The sequence below is a fragment of the Aythya marila genome, assembly GCF_965140915.1.
Source record: "Aythya marila genome assembly, chromosome: 3".
Taxonomy (NCBI): domain Eukaryota; kingdom Metazoa; phylum Chordata; class Aves; order Anseriformes; family Anatidae; genus Aythya; species Aythya marila.
Window position 1 is genome coordinate 67,184,515 of NC_139044.1, and position 22,943 is coordinate 67,207,457.

Here is a 22,943-nt window from a genome sequence, read left to right on the forward strand (position 1 = left end):
AGTGAGGCCACACTGATGCTGCATACAATACGCCATTTCTTTCGACCAGTTAGTTATGCTGTGCCTAATGCACCCATTTGGCCAGCAGGGCACACTGTTGACTCATACTGAGCTTTCCATCAGGCAAAATCCCCAGATCCCTTTCCGCATGGCTGCTCTCCAGCCTCTTGCCCCCCAGTCTATAGGTTCATCCAGGATTGCCCCATGCCAGGAACAGAATCCAACATCTGTTCTTGTTGAACATGAGTCAGCTATATAAATTTTTGTTCAAAACATTTTGGTATATTTAACTCATTTGAAAAGTGATTTTTTTCATCTCATTTAAATGTATATAGGCTTATTTTAAAAAGATGTTAATTTGAAAATTCAGAAGAAAGGAAATTTTCTTTTAGCATGATAGTACTACTGAGAAATACTCTGATACTTTTGTCAGAAAGAGAGGCTAGTCCTTTCCTCTCTTTTTTTTTTTTTTTTTTTTTTTTTGTATTAGATTTTGATGTCCTTTGAAAAGTAATATCTCCCCATCCAAATGCTGATCAAAAGAGGATATTCTGCTCCTGCAGCCATTGGTGTGCACTGAATTCAGCACTAGTTTTCATTCTAGTCATACTGGAATATTAACTAGGCTCAACTGTTTTGAAATGAAGAACTTGAAAAGACGAGGGCTTCTCTGTACCTGTGAGCTTTATAATCTCTGGATCACTTTTGTTGGTCACTAAATGACAGTTTATCCTCTTCCACACTAAACCCAATGAAAGAAAAAAGTAGATTTTATTGTATCTAAAGCATCCAAAGTTTCCAGAGCAATGAACCACTTTGTTCCAGGAAGGAAACAGACTGGTATCTAAAGGCAGCAGTAATACAGCTGCATTCAATAACTGCAAGCAAAAAAACAATAGCATTTAATTGGAGATTAAAGTCCAAGTGCCTAAAGACAGACAAAATATACCAGATGTGAAGGAAAAAAGTTAGTGATGAAGTAAAAAGGAAGCATCTGAGATTGCATATGCTGAATTATATGAAGTATTTTTGGTGGATTATTGTTTTCACAAAATGATATGGTAATATGAATGGGATAACAATTGACAATCTCAGGAAAAAAAAAAAAAGAAAAAAAAAAAAAAGATTCTCCCAAATTTGATGTCTTTATTAAATGCTTAAATGCTCCCTGAAAGGCCACCTGCAGAAAACTTATTAATTCCTACCAAAACCTATGAAATAGACAGAGAGAACGTTACAAAAACTAGTATTTAAAACAATAACTCTTGTTTTTCAAGATTTCTTTTTTTTACAAAAATCCTTTTTATTGGAAGAAGTGGACATTTACGTTATTATTTATGTGGATTTATCACATTTATCACAATTCAACCTACTTATATGCTAAATAGGTCAAGCAGTCAAAAAGAAATCCTTCATGTCTAACATGATTTAGTGATAATTCTGTCATCACTAATTTTTTGCCAGTGCCTAAGTGCAAAAATTTATCCTTTTTTCCTAATGCAGAGATGTCCTAATTTCTGGTTACATATAAGCATAAAAGCACATGAAATGGGTAGCCATAAAAAACCTCTTTATTACGCACCTAAGATCTAACAGTGGACTTTTTATATACATGAAATGGAAAGCACATATATACATGGATATGACAGAATATAATACAGTAAAAATTAACAAAATTTATGTATTTTTATTTCCACAGGGAAAAAAAAAGCAGCAGGAATCAAGTTCACTATTTGCTTTTACCCACAACCATCTCTATACCTTATTAATGTGCAGGAAATGAGAAAAAGAGTATAAGAAAAAGCAAGCTGTAGATGAAACAGAAAGCACCAAGCTTATAGCCCTCTTTTGCTTCAAATAGTTTCAGACTTGATTAGTTTTATATTACAGATAAGAACTTAAGAAAAAAGCATTATTCCATTTTATTAGTATCAGATTCCAACAGGGAATAAAGCCTTCATGACTTAATATCACAGTCTATCAGCTGACAGAATCTATCACACTGATCATCCATATTACTGAAAGGTCCTGATGCCATTTGCTGTTCTCAGAACTGCTTGCCCTATTCAGCTTTCATGCTTTTGTGGTCTCTGCTTCACTTCTCACTTCTGCTTTGCCATCACAAGTACAATTAATCAGCTAATCTTTGAGATGTCAAAATACATTCAGTCCTTCGGGCTATTTCCTCTCCTCAAGAAAAGCATTCTGTGCAGTAATCAGACAAATGTATTTGCCAATGCAAATGCAGCATACACAAATTCTCTTTTCATTTGCAACACTGCTGTTTTCAAAAACACTTATCAGTACTGTTGTATTACTCATGCTCTTCAATAACAACTGCCCTTTTGTTCTAAACTAGTCTTATTTTTAGTATAAATAGACAGCTAAAATAGAAAAACACAGCTATATAAAACTTGCAATCAGGTAATAAAATATTTATATTGGATTTAAAATATCAAAGTTAAAATTTCTACAAGCACATTTAATTTAAAAATCAGCTAAAACTAAGTTCAATTAAAAAACAAACAAACACAAAACACCACCTAAAACTACAACTACATTTGTTCTGGGTTGGCCTTGCCTGTCTGCCAGATGGCCATCCAGCCACTCTCTCACTCCCCCTCTTCAACTGGACAGGGAGAGAAAATAAGATAGAAAAGCCTGCGGGCTGAGATGAAGACAGGGAGGCCACTTACCAATTACTGTCACAGGCAAAAACGGACTTGACTTGGGGAAGATTAATTTGATCCATTGCCAATTTAAAAGAGAGTAGGATAGAAACACAGACCAAACAAACCTTAAAACACCCTTCTTCTTTAGCCTCCTTCTTCCCAGGCTCAACTTCACCACTTCGTTTCAACTCTTCTACCTTCTGATGCACCAAGCGGTGCAAGGTGATGGGGAATGGGGGCTTTGGTCAGTACCTAACACTTGGTTACTGCTGTTTCTTCCTCACACTTTTCCCTTGCTCCAGTGTGGGGCCCATCCCACAGAATACAGTCCTACACAAATTGCTCCAGCGTGGATCCTTTCTGTGGGCTTCAGTCCCCCAGGAACACACTGCTCCAGCATACCTGTGGACCAAGGGCCAGAGTTCCTGCCAGGATAAACCTGTTCCTGTGTGGGCTCCTCTCTCTGAGTCACAGAGAGGTTACTTCAAGACCTATCCACCTAACTTTAATGTGGATGTCAGCTCCACCTTAGTCTTCTCAGGCTGTAAGGAAATATCTGCTCCACTATGGTCTCTTCCAAAACTTCCAGTGGTGGCAGGGGAATATTGGCTCAGGCACCTAAAGCACCTTGTCCCCATCCTTCTTCACTGACTGCGGTGTCTGCAGGGTTGTTTCTCTTACTTTTTTCCTCACTCCTTTTTTTTCTCTCTCTCTCTCTCTGTCTCTCTCTCTCTTTTTCTCAATTGCTATGCAGTGTTTTTACCCTTCCTCAAATCTTTCCCTGAGGGTCTGCCATCCTGGCTGTTGGGCCTGGCCATGCCCTGTGGTAGAGCCATTGAAGATGACTTGAAATGGCTGTGAGTGGCATGGGGCAGACCCAGCCTCTCCTCACAGAGGAGCCCTGCAGCCCCCTGCCAGCATCTGGGCATTGATGCCTCAGAACTGTTTAGTTTGTGATTTTTTTTTTTTTTCTCCTTAATTGGCATCTTGGAAATCATTCATATTTTCAAGCTCTTCAACATATTCAGCACTTGGCAAATCAAAGTGCTATTACTTCTCAAACCTAAAGCTTTGAAGGATTGTTTCTTAGCCAAACCTTAAGATATTTTTTACATAAACTGTGAGAAAGAGAGATCAACTCTGAAAGCAACTTTACCTTACACAGGCTAAGTAGCAGGGAACACATGACAGTTGCTGCCTGATAAAGCAAGTCAGGTTTAGCAACTTTCTTTCCCCATCACCTATTTTTTAATATTTTTTTTTTTAGCTAAACTGCACTGACTGAAGGTCTAATCTTCCACTTTATGCCTCCGCATATTTCATTTACGCAGGACACTACAAATTTAAGCTCCAGATTTGAATTATTTGAATATCTTGAAATATTTCCAGAGTTGTAAAGTTACAAAAGTTTATGAAGTTGGTTTCTACTTCCTAGCTGCATTAAACAGAAATGTTTAAAAACACTAAGTTGGAAGCAGAGTAAGATCAGATACACATTTTGTTTCCAGCACCCCTTTTCTTCCACTAGGCAGGGAATTAATTTTTATCAAATCCATGGTTTAAAAAAAAAAGGCAGAGGTAGTTGGAGGCATGAAAAAAACTAAAATTTTAGAAATGCCTGTCTCTGTGAAGGTTGGCAGGCCCATGTTGACAGGTACTGCCTTGTACTTCCATAAAAGCATACATTTTTATTTTTTTGAACCTTAAAGTACTTTAACAATGTGTAAACGCTACAGGAAATATAATATATTTTACTCTTGCTTTCTGCAAGATCATTTTTTGATCAACAAGAACAAAAAAATGGAAACACCTGCTACTATAAATCTATATTTCAACAGTTATAAAAGAAAAAGTATTCAATAGGGCAGAAATGGGAGAATTACAACACAATAGTTTGATTCATTTTCACATATTTATTTAAAAGATAATAAATTTCCTTCTCTTGATCCTCCTGCTCCCTGAATCCCCTTAACTCCAAGAATATGAGAAGGAAGGAACAGAGATATAGAGAGGTTTATAGACTGGGTAAATTAGCCTGCTTTCAACTGTTGACCAGATTTGTTTATCAGCTACTATGTAATTTTAGCAACAGAGGAAGCATGGATAATCTGGCCCTAACATTAAGATGTATCTCTAGTGAGCAAGGCTTGGAGGCTGACAGCCTCCAAGGCAAGAGACACAGGCCCAGTAAAAGATGTTTGGCTTATATCTGCATGCCTGAAGCACAAAGTAAAGCAAAAGTATGATAGAAAATTTATTTCAACTCTAAAATGTTAGTCTCAGTTAAATGTACTTATTTGAATTAAAACCCTAACCATAGACAAGGATCATACTGTAACAAATCTCGTACAAAACTGCTGATGTACTAGTATAAGAGTGAGGAATATTCATAGAAACTGAAGAATAGTATAATAGGTATAATAGCTTTCCTAAAAAAAAAAAAAAAAAAAAAAAGGCTGTTTTATTATTATTAAGGTTTATACAGGTAGAAGAAATTTTTGATAAATTTCCACTGGGTTATGCCAAGGATCTTAATTTTGTTTCTCTTTATGTATGTATAAAACATTAAAGATAAATTATCTTATACATGTTTCTTTATGCCCACAATCTTTTAAACTTAATAATAATTTTGGTCAGAAGATATTTTGGCAACTCCCTAGCTGCTACCACATATTTGTAAAAGTTGAGAGTAAACATATGCTTATGTGCTGGTGAAGGACAATGCCTTCAGACTTGGTGATTGCATAACATGTCGATACTGCTCCAATTCTAGTTGCGTTCTCTGAAGTTTCGGAAGATAACTGTTACTATTATATTTGTAGCAAACACAAAGTCAGAGACAGATGATCTGAAAGCCCACAACTTGATTTTGAAGTTGTTATATAATTTTCCAGACTATCCAAAACAAAGACAGAGCAGCTGTCTTTTAAGTAGCTTTAAGTGTATATATACACACTTAAAAGTCCAAATGGACCAATCACCCAAATAAACCCTTGTCTTAAAAACAAAACAAAGAAAAAAACGCAAATTGGTGTTATCTCAAATAACACCAATTCAAATAACACAATATCCCAGCAAAAGATGCAATTATTACTCTCTAGTATTTTCCATTTAAACACTAAGACTAACGTACCAAAAACAACTTCCCAAGCAATAATTCACAGCTAAAGTACACTTAATGTCATTAGTAGTTTATCTGATATTTAAGCATCAGTTATTGCTAGATAATAGTAAGCCAATATATACACATACTTAGAGAAAAAACTGACAGGAAAAAAAAAAAAAAACTACAGAGAAATACACTTTTTTTTTAAAATGAAAAGTGAAAACTTAATGCTTTTTTATTTAAACCATGAAAAAAGATAGACGTTTTAAGAAGTGTAAGATAAACTCAGCAGAACTAGTACAATAGCTAGTAAGGTACTGCAGTAAGTAGTTTTTGTAGTATGTTTATTTTCTTCTGTTCCCAGGTTCAGTGAAACATTTAAGTAAAAAAAAAAAAAAAATATTTAGTAATGGACTCTGGATCTCTTTTGTCTGAAACATTGACACATTAAATATTTACACTTAATTTTCATGGAAACATTAAGAACATTAAGGGAAATTGGGCCTTCCATTTTTTTAATCCAGCTTCCCTCATATTATAGCTAGATAAATAATAGTACATTGCCCATGATGTAGGGAGAAGGCTAGAAGGCTGTATGAAGTGTCAACAAAACGATTATCTGGATTTCTTTAAGGACATTTTATTAGTGAAGAAAAAAAAAAAAAGAAAAAAGGCAATCACCACAAGCAAAAAAAAAAAAACAACACAAAAACAAACATCAACCGCAACCTCTTTAGAAAAGCTGGGTTCTGAAGTATGCTTTGGAATGACAGAATATTGAAAACATAGTAGGAACAATATGGAAGCAAAATCAGCTCATGCATACTACTATAAATGCTTTCTTGCTAACTTTTACAATATTTAAAAATATCCGTAGAGAAACTAGAGGCAGAGTCTACAGACTCCCGTAAGCAGACTCCATTAATTAAAGATGAATTCCTGGGAAGTGAGACAGTTAGCAATTTGTCAGCTAAAGCAATTTTTCCTCATCAGAATAAGCATAACAGATGCAAATAATGACTTACAAAATACACAAATTTAAATACACAAAGTATGAAGGATGAAGCATGATGAATGGAAAGAAAGGAGAAAATTATCAGGACTGTCACTGAAGTTCTACTTCTAACTAACACCTGACAATCACCTCATTCTTCTATCATTCATTGTGACTGATTTGATTCACTTGAGAATGAAAACGAAGATGGTGAAAATTTAACTGCTCAGAAAAGAGGTAAAAGTCTAGTCACAGAAGATTTAGATCAGGCATTCTGTCTCCTAGAAAGTGAACCTCCAATGTTTTGAAACAGTGATCCAACATGAAATGCCAACATCTGCTTCAGTTGATGATCCTACTCCTGTTTTTTATCCTCCAAAACTGTATGTACTATCCCTGCGTATTTAAATTGTAAGCATGTATCCTCCTGCTAAAGGTCAATTCTTCAGGAAAAATTACTTAACTGTTAAACACAGGCACTTGATCAGTTTGACTAGTAAAGGTTAGAAAGCAGGGTAACAATTGGCAAAATAACTCTGAAATCATAAAGAAACAGGAGCAGTTTGAGAAATTTATACATTAGAGTGGCTGACAAGTAAATAGAAAAAACAAAAAACAAACAAACAAACAAAAAAAAAGACATCACCACCACGAAAAACCTTTGGAAGTAAAAATAAATTTAATACGGGGAAAAAAGCAGCAAAAAGAACCTGATTGTAAGAGGTGGTGTAAGTGCAATAGTTGATGAAAGAAAGCTTATTAGTTTTCATAGGAAATATATGCAAAGAGCAATAGACAATATCCAGCACAAGGCAGTGCCCCTTCCTCAGTTAAATGTCTATGAAAGGCATGATATTTTCACTATACTGTGATAAGCCGGTATGAAACAAAGCCCACTGCTGGGTTCCTGAGTCTGGATGAACAACAGCAGCACCTATGCTTGTAACTCTTGGACTTGGGTTCTCTCCTCTGCATCTCCTACAATAATGAAACACTGACTAGATAAAACAAATAAACAACAATAACGAGCATTTCACAGTCCCAACATTTTGGGTCTTTATATATATTCTTCTTTCAAACCTTTGCAACATTTGAAAGAACAGAGAAGCAAAACTATGATCTGTAAAAAAGCTAAAACTGAAATTAGCCAACGCTTTAATTAGAGTTCCTTTAGAAATCTGTCACAAATAATATACTAGTTTCCAAATTCTTCCTCTTATGGAGACCATTCCGTTTCAATTCCTAAAACAAGTCTTGGAACTACACACTACACTTCAGAATAGTATCTATCCCTATTTCTACATAAAGAGCATGGAACTGTTAGAAGATGAGTAAATTTCACAGAAAAAGATGAATTTCAAAGCAATGGGATCTGTCTGTAGCATGAAAAAAAAAAAAGATTTTTACTAGGTAAAAAAAAAAACAAAAAAAAAAAACCTTGCAATTTCTTCAAGACTTTTGCACAAAAATCTAATTTAACCTCTTCCTCCAAAGAAAATGAATATTTATACTATTAGCAGGTGGTATTTTGGATTAAAATAGGAAAGCATAATGAAACAGTCTCTTGCTAAACTTAAATTACTATGTAACTATGCTCTAAATTAATACTTTGTTTATATATTAATATTTTCCCATTGCTAAAGTAATAAATAACATTTTCACTTTGTGAACCATTTTCCATCCATATTTCTTAATGACACCTGAAATTACTATTCTTTTTCTTTTCCTTACTTCTTTATTGGTTGTAAGCACAATTTTGAGTAATGCGGTGAGATTTCATGAATTATGATGCAAACCAGGAAAACAGTACTTTTCTGTTCTACGTTCATTCGCTTCTTAGATCACTGTAGTTCAGAGCAGGGTTTTCTATGTTCACTTCAGTTTTACTAGTGATTATACATACTCTCTTTCTACTGTTAAAACTCTGATCTATTGGATTGCGTGCCCTAGTCAAAAACTACTGTGGAAGAAAGAACCAGAAGTAATTTGAAATTATAATTTGGTATATGTAAATATTTTAATTTATTAAAAAGTCTTTATTGAAAACTTTTTCACCTTGTAAATAAATAAATGTAAATAAATTTTGGATAGGTGGTGTTTCAAAGTAATTCCAACATTGCTCTTACTTGGAGATACAGGTTTGTTATTTATTGGTTATCACATTGTTTTGTCCTCATGCATCAATATGCATGCATATTGATATTCTAATGACGAAGACTGTTATTCAGGACTTCAAAGTAGATTACTGCAGTAACCCTCTTGATTAATAACTACAAACAAATATATCTACTTGCTATGTAAAGAGATTTTTCTAGTCTCAATGAAGGATAGTAACTACCAAAAACATTTTATGTATTTAAGAATGGATAAAAAGTTAGCATTTTGGGGAAGTAATATTTCACAGACACAAATAGCATTTGCCTAAAATTAATATTACAAGAAGTATCGGCTAAAACATAAAAATCTCCAGCTAGACAATACTATTTACAAAGCTAAAAATTAAAAATTCATTAATTTCTATGAATGATCAAAGGTTTAGCCTAGTAATACCTTTTACTTTTCCTTTTATGAACAAATGAGGAAAAGTAAGATTAGCCATTTACAGCAACCTACAATTTTTTTAATTTTATTTTTTAAAGAAAGTATGTATCACATATATATTTGCAGTGATATTATTAAGGTGTTATTAAGGTATTTTCAGTTTATCATTTCCAACCAGACTTTTAACTTCTCAAATACTGTTATTAAAGAACACCAAATCTGAGTTTAGGAAGGTCATGTTCTTGCAAATGCAACTCTTGTCTTACAATTCTGAAAGGGTAGGCATAATCCACTAATGTTCACAAGCTGGAAATCAGGTATGATGTTATTCAAAATTTATACAGAAGTGGCTCACTAGGGTCTATTTCAAGGCATAGCTGTGTAACTAAATGGGAGAATCCCCAAAGTTTGATGAGCATATTGCTTAAGATATTTCAAATGTATCAGCATTTTAATTGCTCTGAATTGCTTCTCAAATGTTACATTTTAGAACATAACCAACATAATTAGATGCAGTAATAATGTTTCAGCTGCTTCACTAATACTTTCATAATGACAGTTAAAGACAAACACTGGCGTACCTATGGAAAATACAAAAGTATGAAGAACAATATTTTCAAATATTAAGCATACCTGTGTTCGCAGAATTTCACCTTTTGACAGTTGCATATCACCAGTCAACTCTTTCACAGTAATACCTAGTGGTTCAAGACGCTTGCTGAAGTAATTTGTCATTTCAGCTGCCAAAGCCTTCATAGGAGCAACATATACAATCTGTAACCAAAGGGACACTCACTTGATAAACGAGCAAACCCCACAATGTCGTTTGTTTCATGGCAACTATTACAAATCACAACTTATTGTGAAGTATGATGCCAGGCACTTACAGTGAAAAACATTAATAGTGATATATGAAAAGCAGTTATCTTTGTTGGATGAGCATGCAGCAGCTGAAAGAACAATGGATTTTGTTTACATAGCCTCATCACTTTGAAAATTGGTTCTGCATCAAAGCTAAATACATTTTCATAGCTTTCTGCCTTGCATAATAAGATTTTTAGAACAGAAAAAAAGAAAAGCTTTAAGAGTAATGAAGTAAATCAAAATTAGCCTTATCTTCAACTTGGAAAAATATAATATTCTTGAAAATTCCCAATTTCATGTTGCATATAATGGGTTTTACTTCACAAGTTAAAAAGCAGTTATTTGGTTCGTTAAATTCTTACCTTAAACTCATCCTTTTTGATAACACCATGCTGAACATGCTGGCGAATTTCATGAAGGACTGTCAGCATAGCAATGTTGGTCTTCCCAGCTCCAGTGGGGGCACAGATTAGCATGTTCTCATTTGTGTTGTAGGCAGTCTCAAAAACTATAGATTGGATTCGGTTTAGTCTTTTCATGCCTTTAAAAGCAAGTTGTCCAATCTGTTAAAAACAATCAATACATGTATTTTGCATTTTTCATATGTATGTGTAGAAATTATAAGAAACAGAACACATGGTAACAAAACTCAAGATTTATTATTCCAAGCCTTTTATTCTGAGGCTACCACTTCCAGTCCTCATATTCTGTATCTTTAAGAATAACAAAACGTAGCAGGATAATCTCTCTTAAATTGAACTAAAATCTTCATTCACATGCTATTTCATCATTTCACTTATTCTTAATAAAAAGTCTGGGACCAAAACTAATATACATTAAAATAATTAACTATTAATAATTAAACATCAGAAAAGCAGCAATAGTCAGTGTAGTAGAATATATATCTTTAAATCTAAGGTGATAAACTATGACCACTCCAACAGAAGGAGTCAGCGATACACAGGAACCTGCTGAAGAAACAGATGGTCTTTAAAATGGCTTGTGATAAATTTTGTGCAATAGATTTTATTATATAAATACAGACACACAAAAAAACAGTAATGACCTCCTCTGATTCTGAAGAAATATCCATCTTACTATCTTAACTGTTTAAATCAATAGTACAAAAAATAAAAATAAAATCACATCCTCCGTAGAGAACTTAAAACTTGTACATATAAAATAAGCTTTAGGAATGTTTTGAAAAATTAAAAATTTAGTTAATGTAGGTGATTATAGTCATTACAGTCTAGTACACGTTTAAATCTTATAAATTGAAAACTCAGTTTAAAAATTATTTGCTTTGTTCCTCTTGTCTCTCTGAAAAGAGATTTTTGCTAACAAAAAGCTGCTGTAGACAGGTACAATTCCTGTATTTCAAGATCTTAAAAACATTTGAAACAGAAGCAAAGATCCTTAAGAGATAAATATTAATTTGCTAATAAATTTGCATTTTTATTTACTTTTCACAGACACTTGGAAGAGAGTGCAGAACAGAATTATTTCCATTCTTCCACAGATTTCATTACCTGCATAGCTGTTACTAATAAACATTAAACTACTGATATTTTTGAAAATTACTGTTTTTATTTTAATTGCAGGAAACCACAAAAGTACAAAATTACTGTAAGGAGCAGTCCTGAAAGCACCTTCCGAAGATCTCTTTCTGTTAGGCTCTTCACAGGCTCTTCAGCTAATGTACAGACATCTGCTATGGTAAGTAATATTCTTTCAAATACTATTTTACAGAAGAAAATAAATCATCTGAGCAAGACCCAGTTTCTTACTACCTCAAGTAATGTAAGCTTAGCAATGAGGGCTTTTTTGGCTATTTAAATTAACCATTTTATTTAATTGTACAAAAAAGTAGGTCTACCATTTTGCTTCAGCTTCTTAGTATTAGCATTGTGAGAAGCTGAGATGCAAATTCCAAATTTACTCTAACACACCATTTTCCAAGTACATGATAAAGCTCTACTTATAGATGTGGAGGAATGACAAATTTGCTGATTGGCCCATTACAGTTTTATTCTAGATAACTTAAAAAAAAAAAAAAAAGGCAACCTTAATTGATATAAAACTCAATGAAAACACTGCAACAACATATTCTATTTAACTGGGGTACTTTTAAATTTAAATTTAGCAGTACTATTGTCTTAGCAAAACTTTCAGGTGGAAAACTCACACAAGATTGAAAAAACAAGTTTCACTCAAATCAAGGTTTGCAGTTGTATTTCTAAGATTGAGATATCTATGAATATCTAAAATATTTTCAAATACCTATTCTAAACTGTTGTTTTTGTTGAAGAAAAAATTGTATGTAATACATACAATACTTCTACGACTTTTCATCAAGTTTCTTTAATTCTTTAGGTAGATGAATTTCAGGATTACAACAGTCTTTACAACTAGTATTCTTTTACAGTCTAATTTGCTTGCAAGATTGCAGGGGAAATCTTATTTGCTTTGCATTGTTTTATATAAATAAAGTTTACTTGGTGTATTTTCTTCTAATTTTATTTCATCATTATGAATGAGACTATTTAAAGTGTTAATGGGCTTCCTGGAAACCTGCTGATAACATTAGAGATATCAGGGTTCAACTGACTGTTTTTACAGCCTCTTTGGTGATTTTAAGTTTGTAATTTGCCTGGCTGCTTAATTTTGAAATTTCTTGTCAAGTCTTTGAAAAGAGTTGTATATTTTCTTTTCTATTCCATTCCACTCGTTTGGTTTTAGAAGCTATTTATTAACACTTTATAGTGTTTATAATAAATGATGTATGACGGGAAACTCAAACACAAGTTTGGCAATTGCATAATTGAATTAACAAAATACTACATAGTGCAATACATGTATTAAAGAAGCAGCTTTTGAATTAAAGCAGATCCATAAACCTGACTTCATTTAGGCAGCTAAGTATCTTCAGAAAAGTACTACAGCAAATTTTTTTCATAATCACATAATTTAACATGCATAGCTTTACACATACAATTGTAAGGAGACTTAATACCTTTATTTAAAGTATTTATTTAAGTGTTTTCCAAAACTGCTGCCTACATACATTGTTCCAGCTTCTACAAACAGGCAATTTAAGACATATTTTGTCACTACATTTGGAAAAAAAATACATATACCACAGACCTGGGACATGTAATTGTTAACAAAATACATCTATCTATAAGGTTAAATAAAAGCAATTTCCCATCTATTTTCCTGTTGTAAAACAGTAACACTGTGGATTAAGAAAGACTTGGTAAGCAACAGTAAATTTTCTACAGAAAGTCCAGTGGAAGATGTGTAACATGTTAGAAAAAACATTCAAATTTTATTTATTTATTTTAAGGAAACTTTGAGAGCAGAATAATTACTAAGAAAAAACAAAACTCATAAAAGCCTGGTTAATAATTAGAAGTATTTTGTTAATAACAATATTTAAACCAGAATCTAGACTTTAATTCAACATACTAATTAATTTTCAAGAAACTGAAATGAAAAAAGGCACACTGAGATATCAATGCACAATAGTTGTAACTGCAATATACAATCAACACAGTTTTCGAAAGGTGACTCTGCATGAACATATGAAGGACTGGAAAAGCTGTAAGAGAAAGGACTTCCAGAGAAAATAGTTATCTTAAGACTTCTTTAGATTACCTCTATATTTGGTTGAAAAAAATGTAACAGATTACCCTTCCCCAAAATCTCAGTTTATTCCAAACAGTAAGTACAGCTAAGTGTATAATCCAGAAATAGCAGTTCAACTCTTAAAAATAACTAAGGAAAATAGACAGTATGGAAAGAAATCCAATAGTGTGCACAGAAATCCACGGTTTGACAAGCCAACAAGATTTACTTTTTTTTTTTTTTTTTTTTTTGCATAAAATGTTTTTTACATAAGCATGAATCAATGTAAAAGACTGGTAAGAAGCAACTCATTCCAAGAGCTACTCAAGGCTGCAGATGAATGTCAAATATCTTTCCTTATTTTAACAACCAATGCATTGTTTAGAAAATAAGAGTACACTTAATGAATATATTCCAAATTTGTCATTTTATTAAGAAGATCTTTGCATGCTGGTGCTCCATAGGCAATCCAAAAATAAGTAACTAAAGTGAAAAATTATTTGAGTCATTGAAGTAAAATTCATGAATGAGTCCATATGATTCAGTCAGCAGGCAACCTACAACTCACAAACAACTGCTTGAACAACACAGTAGTAACATGCACCAGCTGTTGTAAATAACACAGGCCATCAGGACTTTATAGGCACAGCTTTAGACATGCAATTCATTAGCCAGACCAACTCCATGTTCGTAGTTCCTTCTACAGAATTTAATGAATATGACATGATATGAATATGACATTTAATGAATATGGGTCCCCAGCACAAGGATGTTGATGTGTTAGAATGGGTCTTGAGAGGGAGCAGGGAAGGCATGAAATTGATGAGAGGGCTGGAGCACCTCTCCTATGGAGAAAGGCTGAGAGAGATGGGACTGTTCAGCCTAAAGAAGAGAAGGCTCTGGGGTGACCTTATGGCAGCTTTTCAATACTTAAAGGGGGCTTATAAAATAGATGGAGAGCAACGTTTTGCTCAATTTTGACAGGAATTATTGACAGGATGAGGGAGAATGGTTTTAAACTAAAAGAGGGGAGATTTAGATTAGAGGTTAGGAGGAAATTCTTCACTCAAGAGGGTGGTGAGGAGCTGGTACAGGTTGCCCAGAGAGGCTGTGGATCCCCCTTCCCTGAAGATCAGACTGGATGAGGCCCTGGCCAACCTGATCTAGTTGATTGCATCCCTGCAATCCCTGGCAGGGGGGTTGGAACTAGATGATCTTTGAGGTCTCTTCCAACCTGAGCCATTCTGTGATCCTATGACTCTATGACAAAAGAAGATGCTCATCTTTTCTTGCTAAGCATCTCTCTTATGCACTCTCATAGTGCTCTCTCTCTCAAGCAGAACAAAAGGCATACCAATTCTGTTAAACAAACAAACAAACAAACAAACAAACAAAAAAAAGATTATCTGCTAATCCTCAGGATCTCTTTAATCTTTGTATCATGATGTTTCACTTAGTGGCCCAGTGTGCTTTTAAGACAACTTCAAGGTACAATGATAGCATTTTAGTAGCAGCTTTACATTCAATCCTGATGTGCACAGACATAAGGTGTCCTACCTAATCTACCTAGAGCATTACTAGAAGAAAAAGAAAAAACAAACTATAACATATTTAATTAATCCAGAAAAAGCGTTTTGATATTATATCCCTCAGAATTATCATATTTTCAGGATTTATCTACAGGACATTACTCTAGTATTCTTCGTTCTAAAAGAAATTTTGTCTTGTACACATTCATTTTTTTTTTTCCAGTTTTAACATAATACAATTTTTTTTTCATAGTATGAAACAAAGAAATGTTAGACATCTAGTCCTAATTTCCATAGCATAAACCAATCAAAATATATTTCCTATAATGATGATTTCTGTTGTACTACCCATTTATCATGAAGATTATCTACTGCACTTATACACCAAATTTGAAATTCTAGTATTTTCTCTACTATTTGGTTCATTTTTAATATATCTTAATATCATGTATTTCAGATGCAACAAGCCCAATACTGCAGTCAGTCATTTTATTGTTTTTCCAATTACAAAATAATGTGACTAATCCATGTTTTACAGAAAATATACGAACCTCAGGAAATATGTCCCTCATCCTGACATGTACATAATCTCAAGGTCACACTTCTCCTTTACAGTATTTTAGAGTGTTAGTAAAATTGTGCATCTATGCTGCATGCTCATAAACACAGATATATACACACACATCCATTTTCATAAACATATTCAAATTATCATTCCAAATTATGAACATTCAGTAGTCCCCTTACCTTCTAATTATACATTTATATACTCATAGCACTTTTGTGCTAGTGTAAATACTACTTTATTACTCAAAGTACACTTTGGGACTTCCATGACTGCCCTCTCGTGATCATACTTACCATATTTTACTTTGACGGAGGTGGTAGCTCATGAGATTTAGAAACACTAAAATATATACCACAAAGGTATCACAGAATCATCTAGGTTGGAAGAGACCTCCAAGATCTCAGAGTCCAATCTCTGACCTAACACTAACAAGTTCTCCACTAAACCATATCACTAAGCTCTACATCTTTTCAAGACCTCCAGGGATGGTTACTGAACCACTTCCCTGGGCAGCCTATTCCAATGACTAACAACCCTTTCAGTAAAGAAGTTCCTCCTAATATCCAACCTAAACCTCCCCTGGCACAACTTTAGCCCATTCCCCCTCGTCCTGTCACCAGGCACGTGGGATAAATTATTGTGACATTTGAGAGCACAATTTCCTACCTGCTCTGAAGAGGGAAATACTCCTTCAAAGTACAGATATAGATTTTAAGCAAAAACTCCCAACATTTAAGACAAAAACTGCATGATGTTTCTTAATTGTTTGATCAGCTTCATTTAGCACCAACCCATAACCATGAGATTTACTTGGACTTAGGGGAGACAATTTTTTTTTTTTTTTTTTTTTCTTTAGGAACAAGTGGCATAAATAAAGATATGAAAGTTATATAAATGTACCAACTAAAGTTTAGGTGACTTCGGGCCATCATCAGCTTTACAATTGCTTCAAGTGAGTACAAATTATGTCTCATCCAATGTGCAGTAGTTGTGGATTTATGTGCTATAATGGAAGCTTGCAGTAAAAAACATCAGACAGATGTAAATGACAAAGGGCACAACACAAACAGAAGCTCTTTTCAAAGCTTTACATGCTAGAAGTATCTGGACTAGAAAATAAGAGCAAATCTTACATGATATGGCTATTCAAGTCACTATTAATAGTGATCACACAGAATTATTTAGGTTGGAAGGAATCTCTGAAGATGATCTAGTCCAACACCCTGCTCAAATCAGGGGTATCTAGGAGCAGTTGGCTCAGGACTCTTTCCAATAGGGTTTTCAATATCTCCAAGGATTCAGACTCCACAGCCTCTCTGGGCAACCTGTTGCAGTGTTTCACCACCTCACAGTAAAAAAGCTAGTGTTCAGATGGAATTTCACGTTTTACTTTATGCCCACTGCCTCTTTTCCTGTCACTGAGCGCCACTGCGCCACTGAGGAGAGTCTGGATCCCTTTTTGTTAATAATTCTCTCACATTGTGTATTTATATAAATTAGTAAGATCCCCCCCTGAACCTCTTCTCCAGCACTCTCAGCCATGCCTTGTGTGAAAGATGCTCCAGTCCCTTAATTAGATTAAGGAGCCAGAAGAAATTCCTAGAAATGACAGATAATGAGCCACAAGGGTAAAAAATAATCTGATCTCCTATAAAACAAAAACCATGAGACTTTCACAAATTTATTTTTAATTTGAATTTAATTATCTTTTAGAAAAAAAAACATGTAGTGCTGATTTTTAAAATTGTCATCACAACCACTGTATAATACATTAAGTTTTTAAGTCAAAAAAGCAATGAAAAACTGGGGAAGCTTTCATGCTTTTAAGTAATACTGGTGTCATTAATTTAAAATGAAACACGGAATAGTCTTCCTGAATTCTAACATAGTACACAAAAATACATATCTAGAGAAAAATATATATAAACATACATGTGTTCGTTATATACAAAAGGATAACCTCTTCTTAGTTGACTCTGGGATAATACTTCAGAAATCCTGTCTGATATTAGGAAGGAAATCATAGCACACAAACTATGAAAATTATTACATTTTTAATTTGTAACGCTCTTTTTAAATTTTGATTAAATATTTCTACTCCACGCTTTCAGAGTTTATGTTTGCCAAGATTCTGAAACTGTTATTTCTCTAACAAATTTATTCACTTCCCAGAAACATGAAAATTCTAGACAGCTTGTACCACTGCTCTTCAACAATCAAACTTTCATTAAAGAAGAATCAATCTCCTTCCAGAACAGTTCCATTAAAAAATGAATTGCATGGAAATCTAGTAGTTTATTGGACTCCTTCTAGGCACTCCTTGGAACACCACCACCACCGAAAATACAAAAAATACATGTTTATTTAAGGAAAAATAATCAGTTCTACCATCTACTCTCTTGAAGAAAGAAAAAAGATCTGTGTGAAAGCAAAGAGTTTCTGGAAAAATATTTAACTTTGTACATGACAGCTAAAAGTTAGCACGCCATAAATAATCAGGAAAAAAATCGTGTAAGTCAACAGATGCATTATCGGTAACATTATCTAAACTATTCTCTTGATGAGCTATGCTATACATACAACAGTCACACCTTTTCTGTAGTTACCTGAATTAGTCCACCACTGATTAATACTAATGGTTTTTGGTTCAATGTACAGATAAAACCAAAAACCTTTGCATATATAAATCCAAAGTCAGACTGATAGAAGTGATGTGAAAGCACTGCAGGCAAGGTTTTCACAATTCTAAGAGAAAACACTGAAAAACCCTTCCCTCGCTGGGTGAATCGTGTTCTTCAGGCTAGTTATAATATGACAAAACATTATAGACAGAATGATTTGATAATTTTGGTGATTTGATTTGAGGAAATGGATAGCAAAGTGTTTCAGAAAGATTTATCCATAAAACCAACTATTTCTACATCACTGCAAAGGTACTTAAAATTAGTATTCAAAATTTGATTTCAGTTACACTTTTGAGTTACACTTTCTGATGTCAAAGAGAATTATTCCAGATTATAGTAACAAAACATAGATAAAAATAAAGCTTCCTGTTAGAGCTTTCTGATGTCATTTATAAATTATGCACAAAAGTTACCCTGAAATATGCAGCTAACAGGGAAAAAGCAAAAGGAAAATTGGCAACAGTTGTGGCATTTCCTAATAACATCAAAAGTTAAAATTTTATGAGGATAAGAGAACTTGAGTTAAATTTGCTGACATTTAATCAGATTTAAAGGTATCACAAAGATAGTTTAATTTCTTTGCAATTTAAAAATAACTTTATGCAATACACGAAGCTAAGCACATGGAAGAATGAAATACAAAAATCACCATGAGGTTTAAAGCTTTTAAAATACTGGTATCCTTAACACCAAGGTTCCACCTGGGTTTCTGTGTATTAAGGCATCAGCTACCACTATCTCCCTGACTGTTCTAGATGGAGATGGAGCTGTGATGAAACTGATGTATTGAGAAAACAGTCTGATAACTTCCTAAGTTTGTATACAACTAAAACATACTCTTGGGTCTGCTGATAGCTTATCTCTCCTTTTATTTATGCCCCTGGGAAACCTCAGTGAATCTCTTTACAAGGGAAGAGAAAATCATTGTTTGAGGCAAACTGTCTCAACTGTAACAAAAGGGGAAGAAATCAAAGAGTTAAGACAGAAAACCTTTTACTCATTGTTCAAGAATACAGACACTGCCCAAATAAATAAAGAGAATGAGGACATCATGAAAGGAATTACAACAATTTGGTTCATTGGTGAGGAAAATGTTACTAACACAATAAGCATTTAAGTATTTTTATGCAACCAATATAAAATGGCTTAATGTCTTTTGCTACCTTTTCTCAAACAGATTGTAAGATGTGATACAAAAGTACACACAAACTACTTTTTGAAAGTTGAATTCTTGCATGAATTCCCATTTATTGAACTAATGGGAAGAATTCCAATACAACTGCATCATATCAAGAGTCACATATTTTATTTCTTCCTTTCCCATTCTTGTTGCAGTTTTGTATGAATGGGTCACTACTAGCATTAAAACAAATAAAAACTAAACCCCATCATCTTTCTAAGCAGTAAATTGGTTATCACCAGAAGCGTAAAGAAGCATTGATGAGGACATAAATAGATCTCAAAAAAAGGTGTGGCTACTGCAACTAGCCTGGCCAGGTAACCTGAGAATCTAGTAGGGAAGGGCAGTACTGAAAGAAAACAGCACTTCGTCTTTGTCCAAATCTGGAAAATGGTAACCATAAGGCAAAGACATCGGATGAAAGGGATCAAAATTTAGACCATCCTATGGACCCTATGAGCAACCGAGGCACAGGTCAGGGACAGAGACACAAAATCTTCTAAAGGGTTGTCTCCAAGCATTTCCATTCAGTGAGTCTCAGAGTTTAGAAGCATGGAAAATTAAGTTGCTAAAAACTATGAAGTTGCCAACTGAAAAGTTGATGAAAAAATATTCCTTGCACTGCAAGTAGCACTACAGATTTAAGAGAACTATTGCATATACTTTGAAAGGAATATATGCTGCAAGTTACAACTGTTTCCGACTTCTTGTTAAATTGACTTTACTGCTATTGTAGCTATTGGTATGCAAAACACTCTTTCCTGATGTAGGCAAATTACTGATGCAAAACTTGATAGAGGCATTCTTGCTTAGCTTAAAGATACATTTGATAACAAGTAAGCCAAAAAAGATTCCACCTAAGGGGTATGCATTGCAGGGAAGCAGTCTCATGTTTAAGAGGTCCAGAAGGACAAAGTTTTAGAGGTTTGAGGAAAAGCAAAAAACAAGAACACAGGAAATTAACTCCTACATAGTCTCAGATGACTCAGGAATATTTCCATCCTATTTCATATTCAGGGAACAAAAGCTGAGAAGGAGGAATACGTGCACAGAAGTTTCCTTCATTACATTATACACAATGACAAGTAATTCCTGTGAATGGCTAAAGAACTTCTGCCTTTATACTTTGTTTACTGTAAATGAAAAGTTCCTATTTCCATTCTCCAGATTGATTTCCAGCATGCTACAGAGGATAGAAATTCTTTTCATTAGTAAAATTATTATTTGTTGTACAAAATGCACCAATTTATTCACATGAAAAGAAAAAAACTCCACTCTTATCTGATGTGATCACTTCCAATATTCTAACTGAAAGAGTAATTGGTAGGATAATTACAATTTTCCAATTAGAATTCTGAAAAAGTATTTTGTTAGATAAGTATATTGTTTAGTAAGATACAAAACCACAGAAAAATCTGTTAGAAAATCCATTTTTCTCTAAGAGATTAGATATTACTTACTGCTCCCTGCTGTTCTGCAGACAACAGCTACTCTTTTAAAAATTTTCAACTTCCACTGGTAGCAGTTACCATGTGATCTTGAGGTTTGGAAATTGCAATGGAATTGCAATGGAAATTGCAAATCTAATATGCATAGTCCTTCAGATAAGAAGTGGCTCCCCTATCCCAAAACCTTTTAAAAACATTTAAAAACTATTTGGTTAATTCTAGGAGAATCCCTTGGCTGACAATCTCAGTTCCCTTTCCATTGTTGAAAGATGGGGGACATTCATATCCTACAGAAGAGATTTCACATTTCAAGGTCAGCACTGAAACTTGTGCCAAGACAAATATTAAAATCAAACTAAAAATTATTTAAAACATTTTCAGTGAGAGCTAAGCTTTTAAATGTTATAGCATAATCACAATTAGCATAGGTTCTTCCCTCATCTTTGGAAGTTCTCACTTTGAAATTACATTTCTTAAAAAATAATTTTGGTCTTGAGTGCAATTTTAAATAGAATTTAAAATGCTATCCTGTATTTTTCTTTAAATTTAAAACTGATTACTCCCTAGAACCAAAGTGTCTTCTTTCAGGTATGCCATCAAAGTAAAACAGACTACTGCTTTCTTCCACACTCGTACTAGGAATTTTCATTGAGAAATGGCTATACCCTTACAGCACACATCAGAAGCACATTATTTACTGCCTAGTCTTAAGATGACTAAAAACACGTTGAGATGTTTTCATTAAAAACTTTACAGATCTCTGGATATGCTTTTTTGAAAAAAAAAAAAAAAAAAAGTCGCTATATTTAGTTAATGAGACATAAATGTACCACTCTAAAGAATGAAAAATGAACATTTAATAAGTCGCTTTCTCAATTTAATTATTTCACTTACTATTCTAATTTAATGAGGTCAACAAACATAACAGCTGCAACATCAGCAGGTAAATATAATTGGATTTCAAATATTACAGTGATTAAGTACAAGTGGAAAAAAAATGCTGTAAACTGGAATGTTGGGTTTCTTTTGAGCTACATGCAGCTAAATTGCAGTAGAAAATGTGTATCCAAAATGCTTCTTGAATTTTTCATGGTGATTTTTTTTTTTTTACTATACAAAATTTAAAACACAAGTAAGTCGCTGAATTTACAATCAGTCCAACATCACAATTGGCATCCTAAATCTTGCCTGCTTTTGAAAGCAAGTTTAAACCTACTATCTTTAGGAGAACAGCATGACAGCATGATATTATGTATTTCTAAAATACAGATATCTTTCAGTGTTGTTTTCCTATTAAAAATCCTACTTAATTCAATCCTATTTTATGCATACCAAGATATCATAACTGTTCGTGTGGAAGCCAGTTCTGGATAATATTTTTGAACTATTTACTTTAGCTTTCCCTTTACGTATAATATAAGCTATTTCTTCCTAATGATGCTTAAGAAAAAAGACAAAAACCTAAAGGACTACTCTGAAGGGTAATTATAGGTGAAACTAGTAATATCTTTAACCCATTAAATAAAAATGGGATAATGGAAAAAGAAAGAATATTCCTGGAGGAATAAATACTGGTGTCATAATCTACATAATCTACAACTCAATTTTGTTCCTAATTTTAGATAATTTCACACTAGTGCTAACCAAGAAGGGAATACTCTTTTACCATATAAAGGTGGGTTTTTTTGTTTTGTTTTGTTTTGTTTTGTTTTTCCCTATAAGAATACAGC

General features: G+C 33.6%; 1 protein-coding gene across 1 annotated transcript in view; it reads right to left on the bottom strand.

Annotated features, from left to right (window-relative positions):
• ASCC3 (activating signal cointegrator 1 complex subunit 3) overlaps window positions 1–22,943 on the bottom strand; it is a 281,915-nt gene that overhangs the window by 193,862 nt on the left and 65,110 nt on the right. The window contains exons 9-10 of the mRNA XM_082756805.1: window positions 10,540–10,740; window positions 9,947–10,087 (exon numbers count right to left, since the gene is read on the bottom strand). Of these exons, the coding sequence (XP_082612931.1) occupies window positions 9,947–10,087; window positions 10,540–10,740 (342 nt within the window). The remainder of the gene's footprint in view (window positions 1–9,946; window positions 10,088–10,539; window positions 10,741–22,943) is intronic.